General features: G+C 40.1%; 1 protein-coding gene across 4 annotated transcripts in view; it reads left to right on the top strand.

Moving 5' to 3' along the window:
* The window catches only part of CD86 (CD86 molecule), a 66,184-nt gene extending 57,789 nt beyond the window's left edge, over positions 1 to 8,395 (top strand). For 2 of the 4 annotated variants that reach the window (XM_086403559.1, XM_086403549.1), the window contains exons 6-7: positions 6,068 to 6,113; positions 8,287 to 8,395. In XM_086403559.1, coding sequence (XP_086259685.1) covers positions 6,068 to 6,113; positions 8,287 to 8,302 — 62 coding nt within the window. In that variant the 3' untranslated portion in view covers positions 8,303 to 8,395. Of the gene's footprint in view, positions 1 to 6,067; positions 6,114 to 8,281 lie in introns of all 4 variants that reach the window. The other 2 variants (XM_086403543.1, XM_086403532.1) reach the window with 1 other exon arrangement.
* Positions 8,396 to 25,566: the final 17,171 nt, after the last annotated feature.

Raw genomic sequence — 25,566 nt, 5'->3', positions numbered from 1 at the left:
GGAAGTGATAATCCAGTTTTAATACATTGACACAAAGCATATGGCAGAGCCATTCAAACTGCCAAAGCACAGAGTGTGCTGAGAGATTTCTGTGATATAAAAGTAAAATTCACAGCGCAGGGTCAGGTTACAGATGTATCATGTTTGTCCAGGCTTTGACTTTTCAAAACGAGAGTTTTTAACTTCTATTTCTCTCTCAATCTCATTGCCATTTAGATTTAGGTAAATGTGCAGATGCAACCTTCTGCTTGGAAATAAGCTGTTTCCTAAATTTGCTTTTGCAATGGAATGATTAGCTTATGCTGGCTTCCCAGGTGGCTCAGTTGTAAAAATCCACCTGCCAGTGCAGAAGACGCAGGAGATACGAGTTCAGTCCCTGGGTTGGGAAGGTTTCCTGCAAGAGGAAATGTCCGAGAAAAGTCCCACAGACAGAGGAGCCTGGCCAGCTACAGTCCATAGGATCACAAAGAGCTGGTCGTGATTTAGTGAGTGAGAACCCACACACAACTAGCTTACAAATGAAACAAAGCAAAGGGATGGAGAAAAGGCAAGTAAAAATGTCTCTTCCCCTAAGAAGCAGTCAGAAAAATTCAGGAGACTAGATGAGAAAGTTAAAGGGGACGTGTCTGTACATATGAGAGTGCTGGAAGGATGTTCAAGAAGCTATCTGTTGCATTTGAGATGGTCAGATTGAGATATGAGTGTTAAAGGGCAGAAAACCACAGGAAAGAGCATAGTACATACAACAAGCCTCTCAAGAATATGACAGAGAATACTGGTAGGAAACATCGTTTGGTCAGGTAGTCACCTGTGCCAGCAAATTTGGTTAAAGAGAATAGCCTTGATATCACTGGAGAAGGGCGAGGTACTAAGGAACCGAGCCACATAGATATGAGATGTCTGTAAAAGTGGGTTCTGTAACTTCAGCAATGTCTGCACTTGCTTGTGGATACCCTTGGTATTGGCTGTATGATAGGCAGAATAATGCCACCAACAAGATATCCACCTCATATACCCCAGAATCTACAATAAGTTATCTTACATGGAAAAAGAGATTTTTCATATATGATTAGTATATTGACTTCAGAATGATGGGATTATCCTGGATTATCCAGGTAGACCCAATCTAATCATGTGAATCAGAGAAACTTTCCTATCTGGATTAGAAAGATAAAACGGAAGAAGAGAGCCAAAGCTTGAGACAAGCTCAACCCACCACTGCTGCTCTTGAAGACAGAGGAAGGGGCCCTGAGTCAGGAGATGTGGATGGCCTCTAGAAACTGGAAACGGTCCTCAGCTGGCCACGAAAGCAAGCAAGGAAATGGGAATCTCAGTCCACAAGGGACCAAATTCTGCCAATAAGTATGGAAATAGTCATGACCTACCTACAGAGAAACAAGCTTACTGATGAGTAGAAATTTCTCCAACAATGCAGCTTCCTCCTAATCCAATATTCCTTTGCTCAGAGTACACAGCTCTCCAACTAACTCAGTGTCAAAAGCCCTTTCCAGTGTTTGTTTGGTAATTCCAGTTTTTCTCTTCCTTGGCCGTACATATTTACCCTTTTTAGGTTGTTAAATGAATAAAAGGGAAAGACCATGGTTGTTCTAGCTGGTTTCTTATCCCTCTTCTCTATTTTGGTTTTGTCAAATAGGGCAGTGAAGGCATGAGAAATTACAACCTTAAATTACTGTCTTTTCCCAATCAGAAGTTACCCTGTCAGCTTACCTACTGGGGAGAAAGACTAAAATAGCTCCTCTTAAAGTTTTACTTCCTCATTTGTGTCTTGTGTGACTAAAATTTGTATTATAATAGTGCTTAGCAACCTCCAGTTTTTATAACTTGCCCCCCTCCACCAAATCTGGGACAGTCTCAGCTCTTTCAAGAATGATTTCTTAAAGGACAAATGTATTTTCCAAAAAAAAAAAACAAAACAGAAACTTTCACAGAGCTTAAAAAATGAAACCAGGAGACCTCATCAATCTATCCTTCAAAATGCTAAATTTGTAATCAAATCCAAAAGTTTAGAATCCGTCTTCTTATTGCTGCTTTCATTTTAAAACAAGCCTTTTTCAAAATGATGGTGATTTTGTCATGAGTATGAAAGGATAATGTAATTATTTGTGTTAGTGTACAGATACCCTGAAGTACTATATTCAGTTATAAGCACTGTTATTTTTAAGAGAACTTTGACAAAAATAGAACCTAACTAGATTTATAAAGTATCTGGAAGATCAGTCAAATAAGAAATCACTGAGAATGCTCAGCCAGGACAAAAAGCCTTGAGGAGTATGCAAGTGCTGCCTTTAAATATCGAAAAACTGCCATGGGGTACAAGATCATACTTAACTGAGGCTCTAAAGGACATCTTATTGACAAAAGTTATAAGAAGGTAGAAGGAAATTAGAGTCTTTTCTAACAATTAAAGCTCTTTTAAAATTATGTAGAAGACACAGACTTCTCTCTCCTCCCAGGAAGGATTAACTGCTACAGAAATTGCCCTCCTGCAGTAAACAACTAGAATCAGCAAAATATATGTGACAACTGTTTTCAGACATTGGACAACAGGCTACAGAAAACTGTAGCCCCTAAGAGAAGGGAAAAGATGAGGTGAGCCCTGTGATTGTCCACAACTTCCTGGCTGGAGTCAGTTTCTAGGCTGCTCTGAAGGCAGGGGGAGCCCTAATACCAAGCAAAACTAGAAAAAGACATTACAAGACTAGAAAACCACACATGGCCCTTGTGAACATAGATGCCAAAATGCTAAACAAAATTAGCAAATGAAATTTAGCAATGTATTAAAATATTAGACAACATGATTAAGTGGGATTTATTCTAATAATAAAAGGTAAGTTCAACATCCAAATAACAAGCAATAAAATTCAACATATTGAAAAACTGAAAAGAGAAATCATGGGGATATCTACCAAATATGATACAGAAAAAGCATTTGGGAAAATTAATACACATTCATAATATTTAAAAAGAAAGATAAACTCCCATAAAACTAGGGATGCTCTTGAATTGAATTTAAAGGACATCTACCAAAATCTTTTGTTAGCATTATATTTAATGATAAAAGACTGCTTTCACCTAAGATTAGGAACAAGGCAAGTGTGTCACTCTCCCTGCTTTTGTTCAACATTGTGCTGAAGTCCTAGCCAGTGCTACAACTCTAGAAAAATAAATAAAAGGCATACACATTGCAAAGGAAGAGGTAAAACTGTCTTTTTTTTGGCAGGTAAGATGAGTATGTTTATAGAAAAGCCTAAGGAATCCATTAAAAGCTATTAGAACTGATTGAGTGTAGCTAAGTCGAAGGATACAAGGTCAATACACAAAAATCAATTGTTTTTCCATATACTAACAACAAACAATTGTACATTGAATTTTTTAATACCAATTAAGGTAGTATCAAATAATATTACAGGCTTTGGAATAAATCTTAAAAAAACAAGTACAAGATACATATATATATATATATATATATATATATATATATACTGCTAAGTCGCTTCAGTCGTGTCCGACTCTGTGCAACCCCAGAGACGGCAGCCCACCAGGCTCCCCCGTCCCTGGGATTCTCCAGGCAAGAACACTGGAGTGGGTTGCCATTTCCTTCTCCAATGCATGAAAGTGAAAAGTGAAAGGGAAGTCGCTCAGTCATGTCCGACTCTTAGCGACCCCATGGACTGCAGCCTACCAGGCTCCTCCATCCATGGGATTTTCCAGGCAAGAGTACTGGGGTGGGGTGAAAACTGAAAAACATTACTGCTGACAGAAATCAAAGTAGATCTAAATAAACGGAGAATTATGCAATGCTCATGGTTTAGAAGACTAGCTATTAAGATACCAATTCTCTCAAATTGATATTTGGTTTCAATGCAATATCAAAATCCTGGCAGGCTCTTTAGAGGAAATTAAAAAGCTTATTCTAAAAGTTATATGGAAATGCAAAGGAGTACCATTGCCCAAATAATTATGAAACATGAGAACAAAGCTGGAAGACTTATACTACCTAATTTCAAGATTTATTTTACACCTATAGGAGTCAAGATGGTGTGACATTGGTGAAAGGACAGGCAAATCAACCAATGGAACAAAATAGAAGGGCAAAAAATAAACTCACATGATTTTGTCAACTGATTTTGACAAAAGTGCCAAGTTAATTCCATGCTGAGAGGATAGTGTTTTGTTGAATGGTATTGGGTCAGTTAGGTATCCACATGGTAAACTGTGAACCTGGACACCCAAAAAATATCTCAAAGTGGATCATAAACCTAAAATAAGAGTTACAGCTAAAAGACTTTTGAAAGAAAACATAGAAGAAGAATTTTGTGAGCTTAGGTTAGGCAAACCTTAGGACACAGTAAGCACAAATTGTATTACAAAAAGATAAGATTGGTAAACTGAACTTCATCAAAATTTAAAATTTCGCCCTTTGACTTTATTAAGCAAATGAAAAGTCAAGTCACAGACTATGACAAAATGCTTGCAAAACATACATATAATAAAGAACTTACAGTCAGAATATATAATTGTGTGATACTATTCAATAAGATAATTCATATAACAAAAGTCACAAAGCCAAAGATTTGAATAAATACTTCACATAAAAAGATATACAAGTGGCCAATAAGCAACAGTCACACAGTCATAATGTCATTAGTCATTGGGGAAACACAAATTCAAACCATAATGAGCTACCACCATACACCCACTAACATGGCTAAAATTAAAAAGACTGATAAATATCAGGTGTTGGAGAGGATATGAAGCAAATGAAATTCTCATGTTCTTCTACACAACCCGGCAATCCTAGGTAGTTATCTATGAGAAATAAAGACATATGTCTACACAGAGACACACACACACACACGTGTCCATAGCAGCTTTTTTCATAATACTAAAAACCTGGCATCCTGAATTTTTACAGTTGGTGAATGGATAAACAAATGGTGGCATATACATACAAGGAAATATCTCTGAGCTATAGAAAGGAATGTTACCACTGGTAACATGAAACAGCATGAATAAATTTCAAAAGCATTATGCTATGTGAAAGATACTTGGCACAAAAAGCCTACACATTTTATTATCATACTTATATGAAATCCTAGAATAAAGCAAAACTATTGTGGCATTAAGCAGATCAGTGGTTGGAGGGGATGGGTGGGAGAAAGAAATTGATTGAAAAGGGCTAGAGGGCATGCTTTGGGCTTATATAAATGTTCTATATTTTGGTTATAGTGGTAGTTATGTGACTGCATACATTTGTTAGACTCAGCAAAATCTGTATGGAAAATGATTGGATTTTACTGTGTATTTTATCTCAATAAAGCTGATTATTTTCAAACACATACACACACAAACAGAACCACTAAAAATAGAAAGTGTTCAAAACCATCAGGATTGTTGAAAGGACCGCTGTGGTCTCTAAATTCCTCCATGGACCCCTGGGTTAACAACCCCTGCTGTAAGGCTCTCAGTGGGATAATAGCACCATCACAACTGTCAACCCAGAGACATTTTCTCCCTTAGTTGCATCAGTAGTAAGTCCATGCCAGTAGGAAGTCAGGCCTTGGGAGGTCTAGCTCACTAGAGATTTCCCACTTGATTCTGGCCATGCAATACTGTGTATTATTTAGTAGCACCAGTTGGATAACCCAGTAAGGTGTCAGCACATTCAGTATTTCCTTTTCCTCCTCCTTCCAAACCTTACTTTCAAAAAAGGACAGGAAACTTTTTTTCCCCATCATTAAATGTTTGCTAAAACTATATGTGGTATACCTCTCAGTAGCATTTTTATTTTAGTAAAGAATAGAGCTATAAGTAAAACCTATTCCCAAAGTTAGAACTTAAGGCAAAATGAGCAAAAGAAGGCATTTACTTTTGGGATGAAAGAAGCTGCTTCTCAGTCCCCATGAAATTTCATCAAGGAACCATCTATTCCACATACACGGCAACAATTTCTCTCTGGGTCCTAGGACTTAGGAGCCTCTTCAAACTTTCCTTCTTTTAGTATCTATGGGAAATACGTTTTCTGAAGTTGTTTTGTCTCTTTCAGAAATCATCAAAGTGGAGGAGAAAGAGAGTGAACAGACTGCGAAAAGGTGAGTTCTGACCCTACAACATTGTTGAAAGAGATACAATCCCCAGAGGGTCTATGTTTGAGGCATGCTGGGACCTCAGCATTTATGGAGAGGAAAAGGAAAGTGAGACTAGTTTGGACTTGGAGAAAAATATCCTGGCTATAAATGGATGGCAGTGTGCCCTGTGCCCAATGCCCAAGGGGCATGGCAAGCTCAGTCGTGCTCAAGGAAAAAAATAATACCAAAAGGGTCTGATGTGATGAGCATAGAATGCATCTTATTCACCATGGCAACCCCAGTACCTAGCACAATGCCTGGACCAGTGGATTTCCTACTTTTGTGGAATGAATAAATACATAAGTGAGAAGGGATAATAGGTACCCTTTAGCCTCAATGTCTTTGCATCTGCTGTGCCCTCTGCTGGGAATGTTCTTTGCCACTTCTTCACCTCATTCTTCAGATCTTGGCTTAAGTTGCACTTTCTTAAAAACCCTTCCCAAACTAGATTATGTCATCCTGTTATAGTATCTTATGGATCCCTGTGCTTTTTCTTTATAACACCAGGTTATACTTATATATTGGTATAATTATAAGACTACACACTATAAACTTAACCAAATTAAACTCTACAGAGGGCAGGGAATATATCAGTGAAGGTCATCACTGTGCTGCTAGAACCTAGCAGAGTGTCTGGCATATAGTATAGTAGGTACTCAATAATTTTTTTTAACTGTGAAATTGAAACAGCAAATACACTTGAATCTATAGAAAGTAGCTTCTTATTAATACTAACAGTTTTCAGTAGTTGTAATTTTCATGGTGAATATTCATTGAAAGATGATGGGACTTATTTATAGAATTTACAATCTAATGGTTTGATAAGTATATAACATGTTGAAAGGAGTTTTGTGGGAAAATAAACATTGTTCATCAGAGTTTTAGTCTCTCTTACCTTTGCTTTCAGCTGAGCAACAATTTTAAGTTTGTTTGATTTGTATTTATTTTTCACTTATTTAGCTTTCTTTCTAGATACTTTACCTAATCAAATCCAAATAAGAACAGCATTGCTGCTGCTAAGTCACTTCAGTCGTGTCTGACAGCACTTAAGTAACCCTAAATATGGCATAGGGAGAAATTTGTGTATCCTTTCCATTATCTTTTGTTCACATATGAGGGATATGGAATGCAGAATTTGGTGAGGTGCTTTTTTCTTTTTTAAGGGGTTCAAGTTTTCAGGTTTTTTTAATGTAATTTATTTAAATTTATTTTCCTATTTAAAAAAAAGTTAGTTTGTTTTAGTTTAAATAAACCATTTCTCCCACCTCCCTATCCCAACCCCACCTCTAGCAACCATCAGTCTGTTCTTTGTATCTGAGAGCCTGATTTTAATTATTTTTTATTTTTAAATTTCAACATGTAAGTGAAATAATACAGTATTTGTCTTTCTCTGTGTGATTTATTTCACTTAGCATGATACCCTCAAGGGCCATCCATGTTTGTCACAAATAGCAAGATTTCATTCCTTTTTTGTGGCTGAGTAATAGTCTACTCTGTGTGTGTGTGTGTGACAATTTCTTTATCGATCATCAGTGAACACTTAAGTTGTTTCCATATCTTGGTTATTAAAATAGATATTTGTTGAAAGAATGGATGGATGCATGAAAGAATACACAAAGATTCCTGGCAATCCACCTTTTTACAAAATGAGGCAGTCAGATTGTACCTCCACCCCCCATGAGAAACTGGGCTGTCAAGAATATTGAGGCACTAGTCACACAGTCATGAGGTTAAAGCAACCCTAAGTCAAAAAAAGACATAGTCACGAGCCCAGGGTACATTGCTTCCCGTGTGCCCTGCACTCACCTGGATATACCAGCTACTGTGAGTCTCAGAATCCAGGATGGAGCCCAGGTGCTGTGCTGCCTTGTCAAAGCCAGTTCAGAAAAGGTCTGGAAGAGCCTACAGAGGGAAGGCACCAGGGAATCAGCGTAGGGCAGTGGCAGGCCCAGACAAAAGTCAGAGAGAGTAAATAGGAAGCATGGATGGCACATCTCTTCAATAGTTTATTTCTCCTCATTGCTGTTGCAATGCCATTGCTCATTCCTATGTTCTGCTCCACTGCTGAAAGCTAGAAAAAGAAAGTGGCTCTACTGTGAAATCTCACCGAATTATTTTCTCTATTTTTCCAGAGTAGAACTCCAAGAACCTGAAAGATCTGATGAAGTCCAGTGTGATGTTAACATTTCAAAGACAGCCTCAGACAGCAAAAGTGCTACAGATTTTTAATTAAAGAGTAAACGCCATATAACTGTTTTTATATGCTTTCCTTTTCAAGTTTTGACTGACCTTTTCTTGTCTCTCTAAACCTTCCCAGAAGGCAAGAAAATATTACTATTAATACTAGTGGGGGCTTCAGAATTCCCTCCAAGTAAAATAGCCTCCTACCATGCCAGCTCTGCTCTCAATGCCAGGAGTAGATTTTAACTGTTTCTTTTCATTTCAGAACACACTCAAGGGTCAAACCCACCTAACTGATTCCTGGCTCAGGAATCATGTGTAAGATTAACAACTCTTGTTTCACATTTGGTCTCTTTTCTTAATTTTATAAATTATGTTTTATGTAGAACTCCCAATTCCTGGAATTGTGGCTTTTATCTACTCTGAATCTCAGATACTAACCCTCATTCCATCTTGTATACCTGTGACTGAACAACTACCTTTTCAGTCTGGGTGGGAGTTATGTATTTTATGGCCTTATAATGTTTTGAAGTATAGAGAAATATGTCCCATAATAATGTAATTACTGAAGAAATTCCACACTCTGTTAAGGGGTTCTGGTCCCTCTGTGAGGGTCAGTAAGGAAAGTGATGGTCCAGTGTGCTGACAACAATGAGCAGACCAACTCAAAATCTGGGAAATTAGAGACAGAGAAGGAACCAGTTCTGTAGCCATTACCATCAGGGCTGAGGCTAATATTAAGGAGGATCCACCTGCCCAAGAAGCTACTGCTGAGCCTTAGCAAAGACTGTGGGATAAAGCAGAAGAATGCTGTGCATAATAAACTCTGTTTCTCTTCTTGGGGGAAAAAAAAATGAGACAGTGGCCTGGGGCCACTGTGAGAGAGCCAGTAGAGAGATCACAATACTCAAAACAGGAAAAAAATGAAAGCTCTTGACGAATAGAAATGCACATGAATGTTCAGTGTGTGCAGGCCTTCAACAAGCCCTGGGAAGAGCAACAGATGGACAGTCTAACCAAATGGACTTAAGGCCGACAGCAGTTTCCTTGCAGGTTGGGAGGGGTTTTGATGATAGCCTGCTTGTTGTAATGTTTCACCCAACTGGAAGCAGAGCTGGGAAGGGAGAGCTATCATCTTAGTAACGGGGTGATGGAAGGAGGCCTAGGTCTCTTCCAATAAATGACTGAGAGTGAAGGAGCTGCAACAGAATTAAGAGGGCCAAGATGCACATTGCCCAGAGGCTGACTAAACCCATAGATGTCCTAAGGAGATACCAGTTGTCCCAGAGCAGGGCTCTGGGGACTGTCTATGTGTCAGCTCTCAACAACAGGGAAACTGGGCCTGGGAGAGGAATATACTAGCCCAGTAGAAATGAGTTAGGAGACCCTGGCTCTAAGACAGCATCACTGACGGATGAAGAAGCCTCAGTCCAAACCTAAAGAGAACTTTGGGAGGCCCACGCTACGGAAAAGTAGTTCTTATTCTACATTTTGTTGTTGTTGTTCAGTTGCTCAGTCGTGGCGTGTTTATTCTACATAAAGGACCCTGAAGGGTCGTAGACGCCTACGCTAGCCATGCTTGAACCTGTAATAGTTCCAGCTGTGTGCTCTACCCTGCCTTGTTTTCATTAGGCTTTAAGCATCTTCATTAGACTAACATGTGGTGTGTTTTTTTTAACTTTTTAGTTTATATTGGAAGATGGATGATTATGTTGTGGTGTTTCTGCATGTACAGTAAAGTAGTTTAGTTATACATACACATGTATCTATTCTTAATAAATTTCCATTAAAATGATGTGTGCTAAGTCGCTTCAGTCGTGTCTGACTCTTTGCGACCCTATGGACTGTAGCCCTCTAGGCGCCTCTGTCCCTGGGATTCCCCAGGCAAGAATACTGGAATGGGTTGCCATGCCCTCCTCCAGAGGATCTTCCTGACCCAGGGATCGAACCCCTGTCTCAGACATCTCCTGCTTTGGCAGGTGTGTTCTTTACCCCCAGCACCACCTGGGAAGTCCATTAAAATGATGTAAAAGTCTAAATTTTCTACTTCAGCAATACTTACAGTCTGATATCACTCCCTCTATCCTCCTAAGGTATGTCTTTGCTCTTGATAGTGCTAAGATAGCCCAGTCTCTGGTCACCTAACTAAAAGCCCCAACTCACACCAAACACTTTCCTCTTCCCTTTCCTTTACCATTGAATTAGTAAGGGTGTCTTACATGATTCTGTGTTTATCTAGGTACTAAGACATAAGGGATGTTTTTTCTCAGGGAAACTGGGAAATCTGCAATTAAGGAAGGGATACTTGCCTTTCAGTTTGTAATGTTTTATACCATGTAATGTGTGATTGTATGTACATTAAACACTGCTGCTACTGCTATTGCTGCTAAATCGCTTCAGTCGTGTCTGACTCTGTGCGACCCCATAGACGGCAGCCCACCAGGCTCCCCCATCCCTGGGATTCTCCAGGCAAGAACACTGGAGTGGGTTGCCATTTCCTTCTCCAATGCATGAAAGTGAAAAGCGAAAGGGAAGTCGCTCAGTCATGTCCAACTCTTAGCGACTCCATGGACTGCAGCCCACCAGGCTCCTCCATCCATGGGATTTTCCAGGCAAGAGTACTGGAGTGGGGTGCCATTGCCTTCTCCGACATTAAACACAAGCTTAGTGTAAAAATGTATTTCTTGAAAATTCTTTGATTATAAAATAAATGCATATAACTGTATTGTATATTTGAAAGTTGCTGAGAGTACATCTTAAAAGTTCTCATCACAAGAAGAAAATTTTGTAACTATGTGTGGTGATTAATGTTAAATTATTGAGGTGATCTCTTAATAAATACTATGTCAAATTGTTATGTTGTACACCTAAAACTAATACAGTGTTACATGACAATTATATTCCAATTGAAAATAAATACATGGCATATGAGAAGAGCCAGAGAAATTGTGGAAAAAAGAAAATTGTCCAGGCTGTATGAGGGCATGGATGTGTCTAATTTCTTCACCAGTGAATCTCAGGCACCTAAGATAGCACCTCAAAATTATTTGTATAAGGACTGAACAGAACATTAGCATACCCTGGTGAAAGCATCTCCTCTTGTGTATTAAATTCTCTAGGCCTTCCGTGTTCCAAGTCTGGGAGAAAGAACCCCAAGTAAGGTGAAAAGTACTCATGAGGTGTGATAACAGTACTAGCTAATATTACTGGTGTTTATTCTGTACCAGGCACTCTTATAAACCTTTAAACTCATGATCCCATTTAATCCTCACAGCAACCCTATGATGAAGGTACTGGACTCTTTTGCCCATTTTGCTGATGAGGAAACATAGCCACGGAGAGGTCAAAATGATTTACCCAAGATCATTAACTTAGTAAGTGACAGAGCTGGGGAAAATTTTGTGAATCATGGCCCCTTCGGCCCTTTTATTTCCCAGCCTTGTGTTTTCTGGCCAGGGGACAGGCAGCATTTTGGTTGATTGCCAGTTGAGTGTCCACGCTCCATCTTACACGACACTCCCTCAGCCTTCCAAAGGTGGTGCCTCCAGAAGACCCATCCCTGACTTTTCCAGGAGCCATCCCATCATCCCATAAGTCCAGAATCTGCGGGTGATGAGGCACGTGACAGGACAAATGCATGGTCAGAGAAAGCATGAGCTACTCTCGCTGACTCTAGTCCCCCTCCCACCATCCCTGTCACTTATTATTCTTTTGCAATCCACCCTCCTCTGTCATTCTGAAGCCAGTTTCGTCCACTCAGTGTCCTCACATTTGTGAACCCAGACTAGAAAGCAAGGAGTCATCTCTGACCACTGCCCTCTGACCTTTCTCTTGGCACCCACTGCCCACTCCCACCCACCTGCCACCTCTGGTCATCACCAGGCCAGGCAAAGATTCCTCCAGCTTTAGCATCTACCCACTCTTTTCCCATTCAGGCTCTTATTTCCTCATCCTGAGAACATGACTATCACCAACAAAATAATCCCAGTCTATTGTCTTTTACCCTACATTTTGTTCAAACATCAAAAGGAACAAGGCAATAAGTAGGAAGGTCTCCCTCACATTCCTTTTCTTTAGCCACATGAAGACAGTGCTGATCTCCAGCTTGTTATGCATCTTTCCATTGATACACTATGCTTATATATAAGTGTATGTGTCAGTGTTTAGTATGAATATACATATACGTACACATATGTAATATGTATATACATACATACTTATACTTACAAATAAATACTAAATGAATGACCTTCAGTAAATCATTTTGACATCTCTGTGCCTATGTTTCCTCATCAGCAAAAGGGGCATAATAGTAGGAGGGCTTCATTGGGAAACCATCTTTAGGTCTTTCCTGTTGGGCTGGTGGTTTTCCAATATCTTGCCTGAAAGGTGGAAGTCTCTCTATCAGAATTTTGGGAGAAAAGTAAGAGAAGAGGGGGATATGTGCACATGTGACTATGTGTGTGCTAGTGGTGGGATGTCTGCAATCTTTATTTACTCTATGTAAATTTACTTTGTCCATATGTTTTCAGTATGGTAACGCCATTCTCAAATGTGTGAGATGTCTCTTTTTCTAATATCTTCTGCTTTTCCATCTCCAGCTAACAAAACTTCAGATTTCTGCCAGGGTGGGAGAGGAAAGTTGCCCAGTAGTGCAGAGTGGGAAAAGAGAGCTCAGCGTCTCACAAACCTTTACCCAGTCTTCCTTGTTTGGGCCCTCACCCTCATCCTCAATTGGTTCCTAGTCTTGCTATTTCCTGAGGCTTTTGATAACCCTAGGGTATAAACTGGGTTGTTTCTTGGTTTCCGCACTGACAGGAAAGATTTGGCTATCCTTCCTTGCTAAGTTAGTTACCAGGCATCCATCTATTTTTCAGATTCCAAACTGTGGTCTCCTTTCATATTCTTGTACTTGAAATTAAAAAACAGGGACTTCCCTGGTGGTCCAAAGATTAAGAATCCACCTACTAATGCAAGGGACATGGGTTTGATCCCTGGTCTGGGAAGATCCCACATGCCACAGGGCAACTAAACCTGTGTGCCACGACTATTGAACCTGTGCTCTAGCACCCAGGAGCCCCAACTACTGAGCCTACACTCTACAGCCTATGCTCTGCAACAAGAGAAGCCACCACAATGAGAAGCCCGCTCACCACAACTGCAGTAGCCCCTGCTCACTACAACAAGAGAAAGCCCATGCGCAGCAACAAGGATGCAGTGCAGTCAAAATACGTAAATCTAAATTTTTAAAAAGAAATTTAAAATCAATTTTTTCTTTAGTTTTAGTGGAATTTCAGGAGGTAACAGAATTAGATCTGTGTATTTAATCTGCCCTCTTACTTGGAACTCCACTATTCAAAATTTTCAAGGACTTTACCATTGACTGCCTTTGGCCTAAAATCCAAAGTCATCAACAATGTGACTCTAAACTAATTCTTTACCAATTTTATTTTTCCCCTCTTCTCATATTGGAATATCCATGATGCTGCCATATTTAGCTACTAATAGTTTCCAAAATATAGCTTGTATTATATTGGTTGTTTTCACCTGTGCTATTCTGTGACTCTGGAATATTTCTCCACATCTCCCTCTGCTTATTAGACTCTTGTTCATCATGAGAGCTTGACTCAAATACCACTACTTCTCTTGGGCCACATACCTTACCACTACCCAGGCTGCACACAATTAACACAATATCTTGTGACCGAAGAATACCCATTCCAACAATAATTCATTCCTGTCCCAATACTTCCTTTCCCCACCAAGCACAACTCTGGCCACTAGCTGGTATATTGAGCAGCTCCAGATTTCCCAAGGAGAACTTAAAGCCACTAAATAAGCAAGTGTTCTTTTGCATAGCCCTACTCCTAAACTTCTTGATCTGGGCAGATTCATGCTCTATCTGCCAAATTCTCCTCAAACATCCTAGCTTTCAGCCACCTAATCACCTCCTGTTCTTGCCATACAACTTAGATCTGATGATCAGCTCCACCTCCCAAGCTAGAACTTTAGTTTCCCACTCTAAGAATAACTTGGATTCACTCCCTTAAAAAAGCTGCCTCTGGCCACCCAGGATAATCATACCCCCACCATCTCAGCCTTCAGAACCCATTATTTCAGAGCATTCACACTGAACCAGCTCCTCTCAGCCACCAGGAAGCAGGATTACAGAGTACATACTGGACTCTACACAGGAGATAGTGGTACCTACTCTGTATCTACCCCTCAATTTTAGTAGAGATCCTTATTAACTAAAGTAAAACCTCTCATTTCATGAAACCATATAATTTAAGAGCTTAAAAGAAATCAAATAGTCCTTGGCCCTCATGAGAGATGGAGGCTGTGTACCACAGGAATTGGGAAGCAGGGTCTGGAAAGATGGGAAAGTGAAGATTCATTCAGAGATGGGAGGGGTGGTGGCAAGGTTAAATTAGGCTAGAAAAGGAAAAATATCCATTTATAGCAACATTTCTAAAGTTTGCTACACTTTAAGTTTGCCAGCATGTAATGAAATGTTTCTAATTTATGTAGGCAGTTATCTATCTGTTCCTTATAACTTTCTGAAGAAAATATTTTTCTGCTAACATTGCATTTACAAGCATGAAGGATAAAAGGTATGATAATGAAGGAAACAAAAGAGATCAGAATCAGTAGTTTTCACATCTAATGAAGAAGCATATAAGATTTTGTACTTTTCACATTATTTCTTATTAAGCTACACTTTAGATTATAGTGATAAGTAAATTTTCCTTAGTGGACAAGGACAATACATCTCAGTATGTATAGTGTCCCGAAGTAGAGTCTCAATCAGAATCACAGAGTTGGGGAAACCATAGGTGCTATGTCTTGGATCAAGGCTCTCTACTAACGATGCTTTCAGAGAAAACTAGTACCCAGTCTCCTCATCCGGCATCAATTATGTTCTTTCCCCATTCATATACATTAATACACAAGATCAACGAAATATTTTTTATAAACAAGTGTAACTGGACAAAGATTAGAGTGCTCAGTACCTTATGAGTGTTTTTAGCATGAAAAGATGCCTTTTAAAAATATACATGAACTAACTTTAGAAAGTAGCTCACCACCCTGGCAGTCATGCCAGCTTGATACCACATGTGGCAAAGTGGCTTCTCTTCCCACGATCTGATTGTGAATCATTGTTTTTGAGATTAAATGCTGTGTACCCATGGATTTCCTAAATATATAAAGAGTCACTAAATAGTCCTAACAGTCTATTAGAAATGGAAGAAACATAGAAAGCATCAAGTAGAGCCCTTCCATTTCATATGGCAAGTGAGGGCAGAGGAGAAGGATTCCTCTTTAAGTTTAAAAAGAGCTATGACCAGAAGTCAGGTTCCCCAGCTTCAGTCAAGGGTACTTTCCACCTTACTGTGCCTTTCTGCACTTCCTGTTAGCTAGACCATCTGGGAAATGGACATTGACAGCGTATGATGCACTAAGAGCATGCACTTTGGGTCAAGTAAACCTGACCTTAGGCAAATTCCTTAATCCTTCTGATTCTACATTTTCTTATGTGTAATATAGTGTTAATAACACCTTCCTACCTACCTCATAGAATCAAGGGCAATCCAAAAGATACAAGGATTATACAGTTGAAGAAGGAAAAGGAGAGGAAGGGCAGGGAAGGGAAGGGAAGGAAAGGGAAGGAGCCTCAGCAAACAAGCAACTGGGTGTCTTGTTACGGCAAGGTGGAGCTGGTGGTGGTGAGGAAGCATTAGTAGTGGGAGAAATGGGAACAGGAAGCCATCATGAAATAATAGGGGTGGGTGTGGGTTCTTTCATATAACACTCAGCCCAGAAGTCCCTTTGCACCCTGATAAAAGCCAGAAATGCTCCTACAACACCTCCCACATCAGCCTCATTTGAAGAAGTCCCTCTCTCAGCATCTCAACACAGGACTGAGATGATTCATGCAATCATGTTATGCACGAGGGACCCTCAATCCTTACTGTCTGAGGCCAAACACATCTTTCTAACACACCCTTTATATTTCCTTTGGTCAAGATTATTTCCAGACATGCAACAATATCTACTTCTCTGTCATGGTGGCAGAGGTCTGTCCTTACTAAATATAACATAAGATTCTAAGCAGTTGGGCTGAGAGGGAAAGTGGGATCTCTCAAGGGTCAGGGGCTCCCTGTTAAGATTTTGGAGGACTTAGTCTTAAAGGGTAGTTATGCAGAGGATGGTTTGTTGGGGGAGAGGTGTGCAGGAAAAAAAAAACAAACCGGGAAACTGACACAATTAGCTAAGGAGATGAACTAGGAGAAGCCTCCTATCATTTCCAGACTAGATTCCGATGCTCATGCTCATCAGACTAAAGGCAGGATCAAATAGACTCAATTACAGAAGCAGATGCAAGTGCAGGAAAATTAAAACTTAAGTGAGCTGCTTTAGGAGAGATGGACAACAGGAGTTCTCTGCACTAAATCATAATGGGAGGAAAGAAATCTTAACATCGGATATTAGGAGTGCTACATGATTCAGGCACAGCCAGTAGATTGAAAACAGATTAATCGATCACAGTCTTTGATTTAGTTACCAAGGTGAAAAAAATCTTTTTTCTGTATCATCGATCCAGCGTGGGGTTAGGGCAGAGGTTAACCTCACACATGAGAGACCAGAGACACAGAGCAGGAAGCCAGGGCTCTGCGCTCCCGGAACACAGGTTACCAAAAAATTAAAACTCTTTCTAAAATTCATATTTGCAAACCAGAGCATATATCTGAGGCTCATTATTAAAACAGGTCAGGGTGTGGCTGCTGTGCTGACTGGTAACAGAAACTAGCTACATGCTGTTTCCACCAGTTCACCTGCCACTGTTTAACTGCGCACATCACGTATTTACCCTCAGGCTTCACAGCCTCTGCAAGAACAGTTGAGCTGTGTCCACTTGATGGGAAAACATCAAGCCCATTCCATTAAAAAAAAAAATAAAAGGCCAAATCAAACAATTAAATCAGTCCTTTCGTACTTTTTTCCCTCTAGATTTTATTTGTTGAACTGTCTTGGAGTCACAGTCTCAGAGTATTACTTGAGACCTTCATTATCAATTTAAAAAGAAGGAATGCTTTTTTAACATTAAAAATAAATCCTGTTCCTGTGTCCAAACCAGCCATGCATATTAACATGTGTGAATGTTCTAGAGATTTAAAGTTTCAGGTGGAAAAAAAAAAAATACTGTAGCAAGACTTAAACAAGATGACAGATCAATGAGAATTTTAAGAATTTTGATTCTCCCTGAGTAATTGCTTATATTAAGAACTTAATAGAAATGGTCTGTTGACAGCAGGAAATATAGGTAAGATATGAAGAAAATCTTCTATCAGGGTGTTTAGCATTGGAAACAATAGTCAAATCTTCTCAACCCTATGTAAGGGATCGATGCTGCCTCATTGCCATTGTCAGCGTCATCATCCAAATAGTTATTTATTTTTTAAATTTTCTCTTAATTGACATAGCTGAACTATGTGTTGTGTTAACTACTTCTGAACAGCAAAGCAACTCAGTTATACATGCTGCTGCTGCTGCTGAGTCTCGTCAGTCGTGTCCGACTCTGTGAGACCCCACAGACCGCAGCCCACCAGGCTCCTCTGTCCCTGGGATTCTCTAGGCAAGAACACTGGAGGGGGTTACCATTTCCTTCTCCACAGTTAATCATATATACATTCTTTTTCATATTCTTTTCCATTATGGCTTATCACAGGATATTGAATATGGTTTCCTGTGCTATACAGTAAGAATTTGTTGTTCATCATAGCTATTTATTGAGCACAGTATATGCCAGGCACTGTGTTAAAAATAAAAGCTTACATTGGGAAGAAGAAGAAGAGCTGCATCATCTTGTAGAAGTTAAAGAACTCATTTTAAGAAGAGAAAGGAGAACCAAAAGGAATGTGTATGATATGTGATCGTATGAGAATTTAGAGAAGAAAAAAAATATGAGAGCTGCAGAACAGTGAGCAAGTATGTTACAGTAGTGGGGTGACTTAGAGAAGTGCCGTCCAAACCCAAATTGTCCTACGCTAAGACTTACATATAAGTGATCAAAAGGAAAGACTTGGAGGGGAAAGAACTGGTGATAATAGGGAATATTTCATGCTTAAGAAAGAGAGAATCCAGACACAGATGTTTGATTCAAGAATCATGGAACTATTGCCAAGAGAGGTGAGAAGATTTTGGGGAAACCAGAGAATCTGTCCCTGAGCTTATTGTCGGATTCATATTTAACCTGATAATGGAGCCAGTCCTAGGAACAGATCTAGGAGATAGAGCCTGGTGATAACATGGAGGCCCTGTTCCCGCCACACCTGAAACAAATCTACTCTTGGACCTCTCCAGTTATGTTTCTCTGTCTCTCTCCCTCTCCACTTCTCCTGCTGCTGCTGCTGCTGCTGCTGCTAAGTCACGTCAGTCATGTCCGACTCTGTGCGACTCCAGAGACGGCAGCCCACCAGGCTCCCCCGTCCCTCAGATTCTCCAGGCAAGAACACTGGAGTGGGTTGCCATTTCCTTCTCCAATGTATGAAAGTGAAAAGTGAAAGTGAAGTTGCTCAGTCTGTCTGACTCTTAGCGACCCCAAGGACTGCAGCCCACCAGGCTCCTCTGTCCATGGGATTTTCCAGGCAAGAGTACTAGAGTGGGTCACCAGTGCCTTCTCCGCTCCTCTTCTCCTACCCCTTCTTTATTCCTCAGGTTGGCTTTATTCCTTAGGTCAGACTTTATGTTCTGTGAAATAAAAAATATTCCAAATTGAAACATCATAAAACAGAAAACTCTTGGTTCACCTGAGTCCAGCACAATCAGTATTTTCAGGCCAGTCTCTATCTCCCTAGCTTCATTTTTGGCCCAGATTTCTCGGTATGTTGGTTTCTTCTCCTGTTATGGGCAGATTCCTTCAGTGCAGCCGAGAAGTACGGCCACAAACAACTCTAACTTATGCTGTCCAGAGCATCTTTTCTGTTAGCTCCAGCAGAAATATTCTTGAGAGGAAGTTGATTGGGCTTGTTTGGGTCCCACATTCATCCTTAAAATAGTAACCACGGCCAGGGATTTCTGACCTTATGAAGCAGGTCCAAGTATTATTCTCCTCTCCTTCCTCCCCAAAATACTAGGGGAATGGGGTCAACCCAAACTTAAATACATGGAATTGGGGAAAGACAGTGTACTGGATATTGTTGGTGCTTTGCCCAGTCCCCCTTTAACTGTGCTGATCCCCAAGATGCTGTGAATGTCAACCGACAACAAGCCACAGATGCCCTCTCTAAGACTTGCCCTTGGCCAAGTAGGAACCTCCTCCCCTAATTCTCTTTATTTAAAGTCGGGCTTTGTTCGTTGTGAGTTTGGGGAGTTAATTTTGTTTGTTTAAAATATTACATTGGGGGTAGCTGGAGGGAGGTTCAAGGGGCAGAGGATATATGTAAATATGAAGCTGATTCACTTTGTTGTGCACTAGAAACTAACACAATATTGTAAAGCAATTATATGCCAATAAAAAAGATAAAATATTGCATTAAAATATAATTCATCCTGATTACTGAGATCTTGGTACCCCTTTAACCTTGCTTTCCTCACCTCATCCTAGTCCTACCCTGGCTAAGAAGCCACACTCCAGCCCTCTGTCATCCCCTCTGGAAGCAGACCTAGCCAATTATTAACTCATGTAGGGATACAAAAGGTCAGCCCCCTTGCCTCAAGATAGAGCTAACTCTGCAGTAGATCTTTGCTGTAGAGCTCCCCATGGAGTCAGATTCTATAGCTAGTCTCCAGCTAGGACCACATTTCCTGATGATTTTCATTTCTGCCCTGCTCCTGCCTTCCTCACACTCTCTTTTACTGACAGCATTCACGGGAAGTTACTTGGATAAGATTCCCTGTCTTCAGGAAATTCTACTAAAGATAGTTGATACCAGGAAGATCCTAGGATGTAGTGTGCTTGCGATCTAAGTCACTAAGTCCTGTCCGACTCTCTGCGACCCCATGAACTGTCACCTGCCAGACTCCTCTGTCCACTGGATACTCCAGGCAAGATAACTGGAGTAGGTGGCCATGCCCTCCTCCAGGGGATCTTCCACAACCCAGGGATCAAACCTGTGTCACTTAAGTCTTCTGCATTGGCAGGAATCTTTACCACTAGCACCATCTGGTAAGCCACTAAGGGTAAGATTTTTGTGGTTGGATTACTCACCAGCTGGATAACAATAAGGACTAGATTTTGAGACTGCCTAGATGCTGGTGGTAGTAGATCACTAAGACTTACCTGTAGTGAGCTATAAAGGGATACAGGTGCAAGGGGATGTAGTAACTGGCGCAATGTCCTAGCATTAAAGTCACCGGGCAATCTCTTAAAAATTCCTAACGAAGATCACACCTAAGACTGACCACATCGAAATTTCTTGGGGTAGGACACAGACACCAATATTTTTAGAAGCTCCCAGATAATTCTAATGTGCTGACAAATTCAGGTACTATTGTATCAGGCTATTGAGGGGTATGGGAGCAACAATAACTATAAGGAAAGGGCAGTGGAATCAGATGGTTGTTGGTAATCACTATTGATTCTTTGCAGAGAGAAAATCACAGGCCTAGCTGTATTAATCAACAACTTCAAGCAGTGAAAGGGTCAGAGTATTTCCTGGACAGCATTTAAAAAGACCCTCATATCCTGCAGCTGGAGGGGAGGCGCACAGCTTAAGATCAGGCTGAGGATTTAATGAGAGCTTTGAATTGCCTGAAACCTCAGGGCCTAAGAAGTGACCATCTCTCTCTTGTTGGAAGAGAGAACTTCCGTTGCTGAAAGGATATAAAGAAACCTCAAATGAGGCAATAGAGTCGCCAGATAATGTGCAAGATGTGCAGTTCAATTTGAATTTCAGATAAACAATGAGCAATTTTTTTAGTATCCTAATCTCCTATATCCTGTTTTTTTTTTTTTTTTTCTTTTTTTGCTAAATCTGGCAACCATACCTTCAAGGCAATCCTTATCCTCTCCAGGAACTGTTCCTACCTCCATCTGGCCACCAGACACATAGTTCAGACCAAGACTCTGCAAAATCTGACTGAGGGAATACCAGGCTTGCTAGATATTAGAAAATATTTCTAAAGAGCTGTCAAATCTGGCTAGCATGTATTGGCAGGAACTGGGAATGGATCCTGGGGGTGCTGGATCAAGAAGGCAGAATAAAAATCTAAATCAGGGATTTAACATCTGGCTATTACAGGGTCCTGAGTGACAGTTTTAACACACCAGTGGGATGGCACTTGAAGATTAGGAAAAAAAAAACATGACATGTACTTAGCAAATGAAGTAGAGATGCAAAATGTGGAGGAAAATCTCAAAGGGCTTTGGGAAGTTGGAATGCTAGAATAAGCCAGCTTAGAAACCTGACAACCTATCACTGTCTGTGTTTCTCAGCAGGGCTTGGAAAACAACTTCATTAACCAAACTGATAAGAAACATGCTGGTGAGAGGGGGCCCCACATCAAAAGTCTAATCCTATCTACTTTCCACCGGCCAGGACTGACAGTAGAAGACACTGTTACAGAAGTGGACTTCACAGTATCAATGGGGACGACACAGTTCTGAAATACCAGAGACCAGGGCAGCACTTAAACGTCAGAAGTGAAATGAAGTGAAAGTCACTCAGTTGTGTCTGATTCTTTGAGACCCAATGGACTATATAGTCCATGGAATTCTCCAGGCCAGAATACTGGAGTGGGTAGCCGTTGCCTTCTCCAGGAGATCTTCCCAGCCCAGGTCTCCTGCATTGCAGGTAGATTCTTTCCCAGCTAAGCCATCAGGGAAGCCCAAGAATACTGGAGTGGGTAGCCTAAACCTTCTCCAGCAGATCTTCCTGACCCAGGAATCAAACCAGAGACTCCTGCATTGCAGGCTGATTCTTTACCAGCTGAGCTACCAATAAATCCCCTCTTAATGTCAGAGGTAACAGTCATAGTTAACGTAATGGGCAGCAAGTTTGGAACAGCAGCCAGGAGTTATCTCAGAGATCCCTAGAGATGGCTCATAGAACACAGTATTCCTGGGGGGAAGGAAATAGGCTGCCATCAGGGGCCCTATGTTACTGCCCTGGTTGCATGCCCCATGAAGTCTACCGTGTATAAAAATTCATACAATGGAACAACATGCAGCACTAAAAGGAAGGTGCTGCTAAGTCACTTCAGTTGTGTCAGACTCTGTGCAACCCCATAGACGGCAGCCCACCAGGCTCCCCCATCCCTGGGATTCTCTAGGCAAGAACACTGGAGTGGGTTGCCATTTCCTTCTCCAATGCATGAAAGTGAAAAGTGAAAGTGAAGTTGCTCAGTCGTGTCCGACTCTTATCGACCCCCTGGACTGCAGCCTGCCAGGCTCCTCCGTCCATGGGATTTTCCACGCAAGAGTACTGGAGTGGGGTGCCATTGCCTTCTCCGAAAGGAAGGTGCTATAGGCATACATATACACTATAAATCTCAGAAATGCAATATCGTGTGAAAGAAATCAGTCACATATGAAAAAACCATACAATCTAATTCTATTTATATAAAATTTAGAGTCCTGGGCAAATTAAAGTATATTGCTTAGGGTGCAAGCATAGACTGTAACACCACAAATCAAAAAAGAAAAGGTTTATCACAAAGGTAGGATAAAAATTACCTTTGGGGGGAATGGTGGGCTTTTGATCCCAGTTTTTATCCCATTCATTTTTGATCCCTTTTGATCCCAGATAATTATTGATCTGCTTTTTTTATTATAGATTAGTTTATAGGTAGCAGATTGATTTTCAAGACTTTTACGTAAATAAAATCATACACTGTGTATTCCTTGGTTATTGCATTCTTTCACTCAGCATGATTTTGAGAATCCACTTATTCTTTTTAAAAATATTTTAAATGTTTTATTTATTTTTATTGACATAGTTGATTTACAATATTGTGTTCATTTTAGGTGTACAGCAAAGTTATTCAGTTATATATATTTTTCAGATTGTTTTCCATTATAGGTTATTACAAGATACTGAATCTAGTCCCCTGTGCTAGAGAAGCCTGGTGGGCTGCAGTCCATGGGGTCGCTAAGAGTCGGACACGACTAAGCGACTTCACTTTCACTTTTCACTTTCATGCATTGGAGAAGGAGATGGCAGCCCACTCCAGTGTTCTTCCCTGGAGAATCCCAGGGATGGGGGAGCCTGGTGGGCTGCCGTCTACGGGGTCGCGCAGAGTCGGACACGACTGAAGCGATTTAGCAGCAGCAGCAGCCAAACAGTAAACCCTTGTTGCTTACCTATTTTTGTTTCCCATGTCTGTAAGTCTGTTTATATTTTAAATAGATTCACTTGTATTAAATTTAGGTTCCACATATGTGATATCATATATTTGTTTTCTCTGACTTACTTCACTTAGTATGATATTATCTAGGTCCATCCATGTTGCAGCAAACAGCAGGATTTCATTCTTTTCTATGGCTAATATTCCATTATATATATATATATATATATATTCCATTGTGTGTATATATATTGGAATATATATATATATGTATCATATTTTCTTAAACCAGTTTTCTGTTGATAGCCACTTGGGCTATTTCCATGTCTTGGCTATTGTAAATAGTGCTGTAAATAGTGCTGCTATGAGCACTGGAGTGTGTGCGTCTTTCTGAATTAGAGTTTTCACCTTTTCTGGGCATATGCCCAGGAATGGGCTTCCTGGATCATATGGTAGCTCTAGTTTTAGTGTTTTAGGGAACTGTCACAGTTTTCCTTAGTGGCAGCACCAATTTACATACCCTCCAACAGAGCAGGAGGGTTCCCCTTTCTCTACACCCCCTCCAGCATTTATTGTTTATAGGCTTTTTGATTGTAGCTGTTCTGTCATGTGTGAGGCAATACCTCACATTCAAAAAAAATGAAAATGGTGATTTTAATCTGCACTTCTCTAATAATTAGCAATGCTGAGCATCTTTTCATGTGTTTGTTGGCCATCTGTATGTCTTCTTGGATAGATGCATATTTAGATCTTCTGCCCATTTTTTTGATTGGGTGAAGTTTTTTTATATTGAATTATATGAGCTGTTTGTGTACTTTGAATATTAACCCTTTGTCAGTCACATTGTTTGCAACTATTTTCTCCCATTCTGTATATTATCTTTTCATTTTTCTTTTCTGATCTACTTAAGGCTATAAATTTCCCTTTAAAATCTGTCTTAATTGTATCCTCTAAATATGCTATGAAGCATTTTCATTATTATTCAGTTCAAAATATTTTCTAAATTCCATTGTTATTTCTTATATGACACATGGGTTATTTATAAATGTGTTTCTTATCTAAACATTTAGGGATTTTTTAGTTTTTTTTGTTTCTTTTTGCTTTTACTAATTTTAGCTTCATTATATTGTGGTCAGAGAACATGATCTGCATAATTTTCAGCCTTTGGTTTTATTGTGACTCCTTTATGGCCTAGTATGTGGTCAAACTTTTTCATGTGTTCTGTTTGGGCTTGAAAAGGAACTACTTTCTTCAGTTGTAGGGTACAGTGTACTATACAAATTCATTATGTAAAAATCTCTTAGTCATGGTGGTTAAATCATTTAAATCCTTCTTGAATTTTGGGGGAAATTATTGTTCTATCAATTACTAAGAGAAACAAAATCTCTCACTCTCATTGTGCATTTTTCTATTTCTCCTTGTAATTCTGTCATTTTTTCTTTGTATATTTAAGAGGCTGTATAATTAGGAATATTATAAATTTTAAATTGTAGTATCTTTCTGTGAACTAAACCCTTTATCATTATTATGGACTGATACTCATTACATGCAATAATTCTTTTTGCCTTTAAATCTTCTTTGTGTGATGTTAACTAACATACCAGCTGTTCTGGATTGGTATCTGCATACTGTATCCTTTTCTGTCCTTTAACCTCTCAGTATCTTTAGATTTTCAGTTTAGTTCAGTTCAGTTCAGTCGCTCAGTCATGTCCGAAACTTTGCAACCCCATGAATCCCAGCACGCCAGGCCTCCCTGTCCATCACCAACTCCCAGAGTTCACTCAGACTCATGTCCATCGAGTCAGTGATGCCATCCAGCCATCTCATCCTCTGTCATCCCCTCTTCCTCCTGCTCCAATCCCTCACAGCATCAGGGTCTTTTACAATGACTCAACTCTTTGCATGAGGTGGCCAAAGTACTGGAGTTTCAGCTTCAGCGTCATTCCCT

This window comes from Bos grunniens, chromosome 1 (genome assembly GCF_055505025.1).
Source record: "Bos grunniens cultivar Pamir isolate PY7600 chromosome 1, Bosgru_T2T1.0, whole genome shotgun sequence".
In the NCBI taxonomy this organism is placed as follows: domain Eukaryota; kingdom Metazoa; phylum Chordata; class Mammalia; order Artiodactyla; family Bovidae; genus Bos; species Bos grunniens.
Note: the sequence above shows the minus strand (reverse complement) of the source record. Positions and strands in the feature narration are given on the sequence as shown.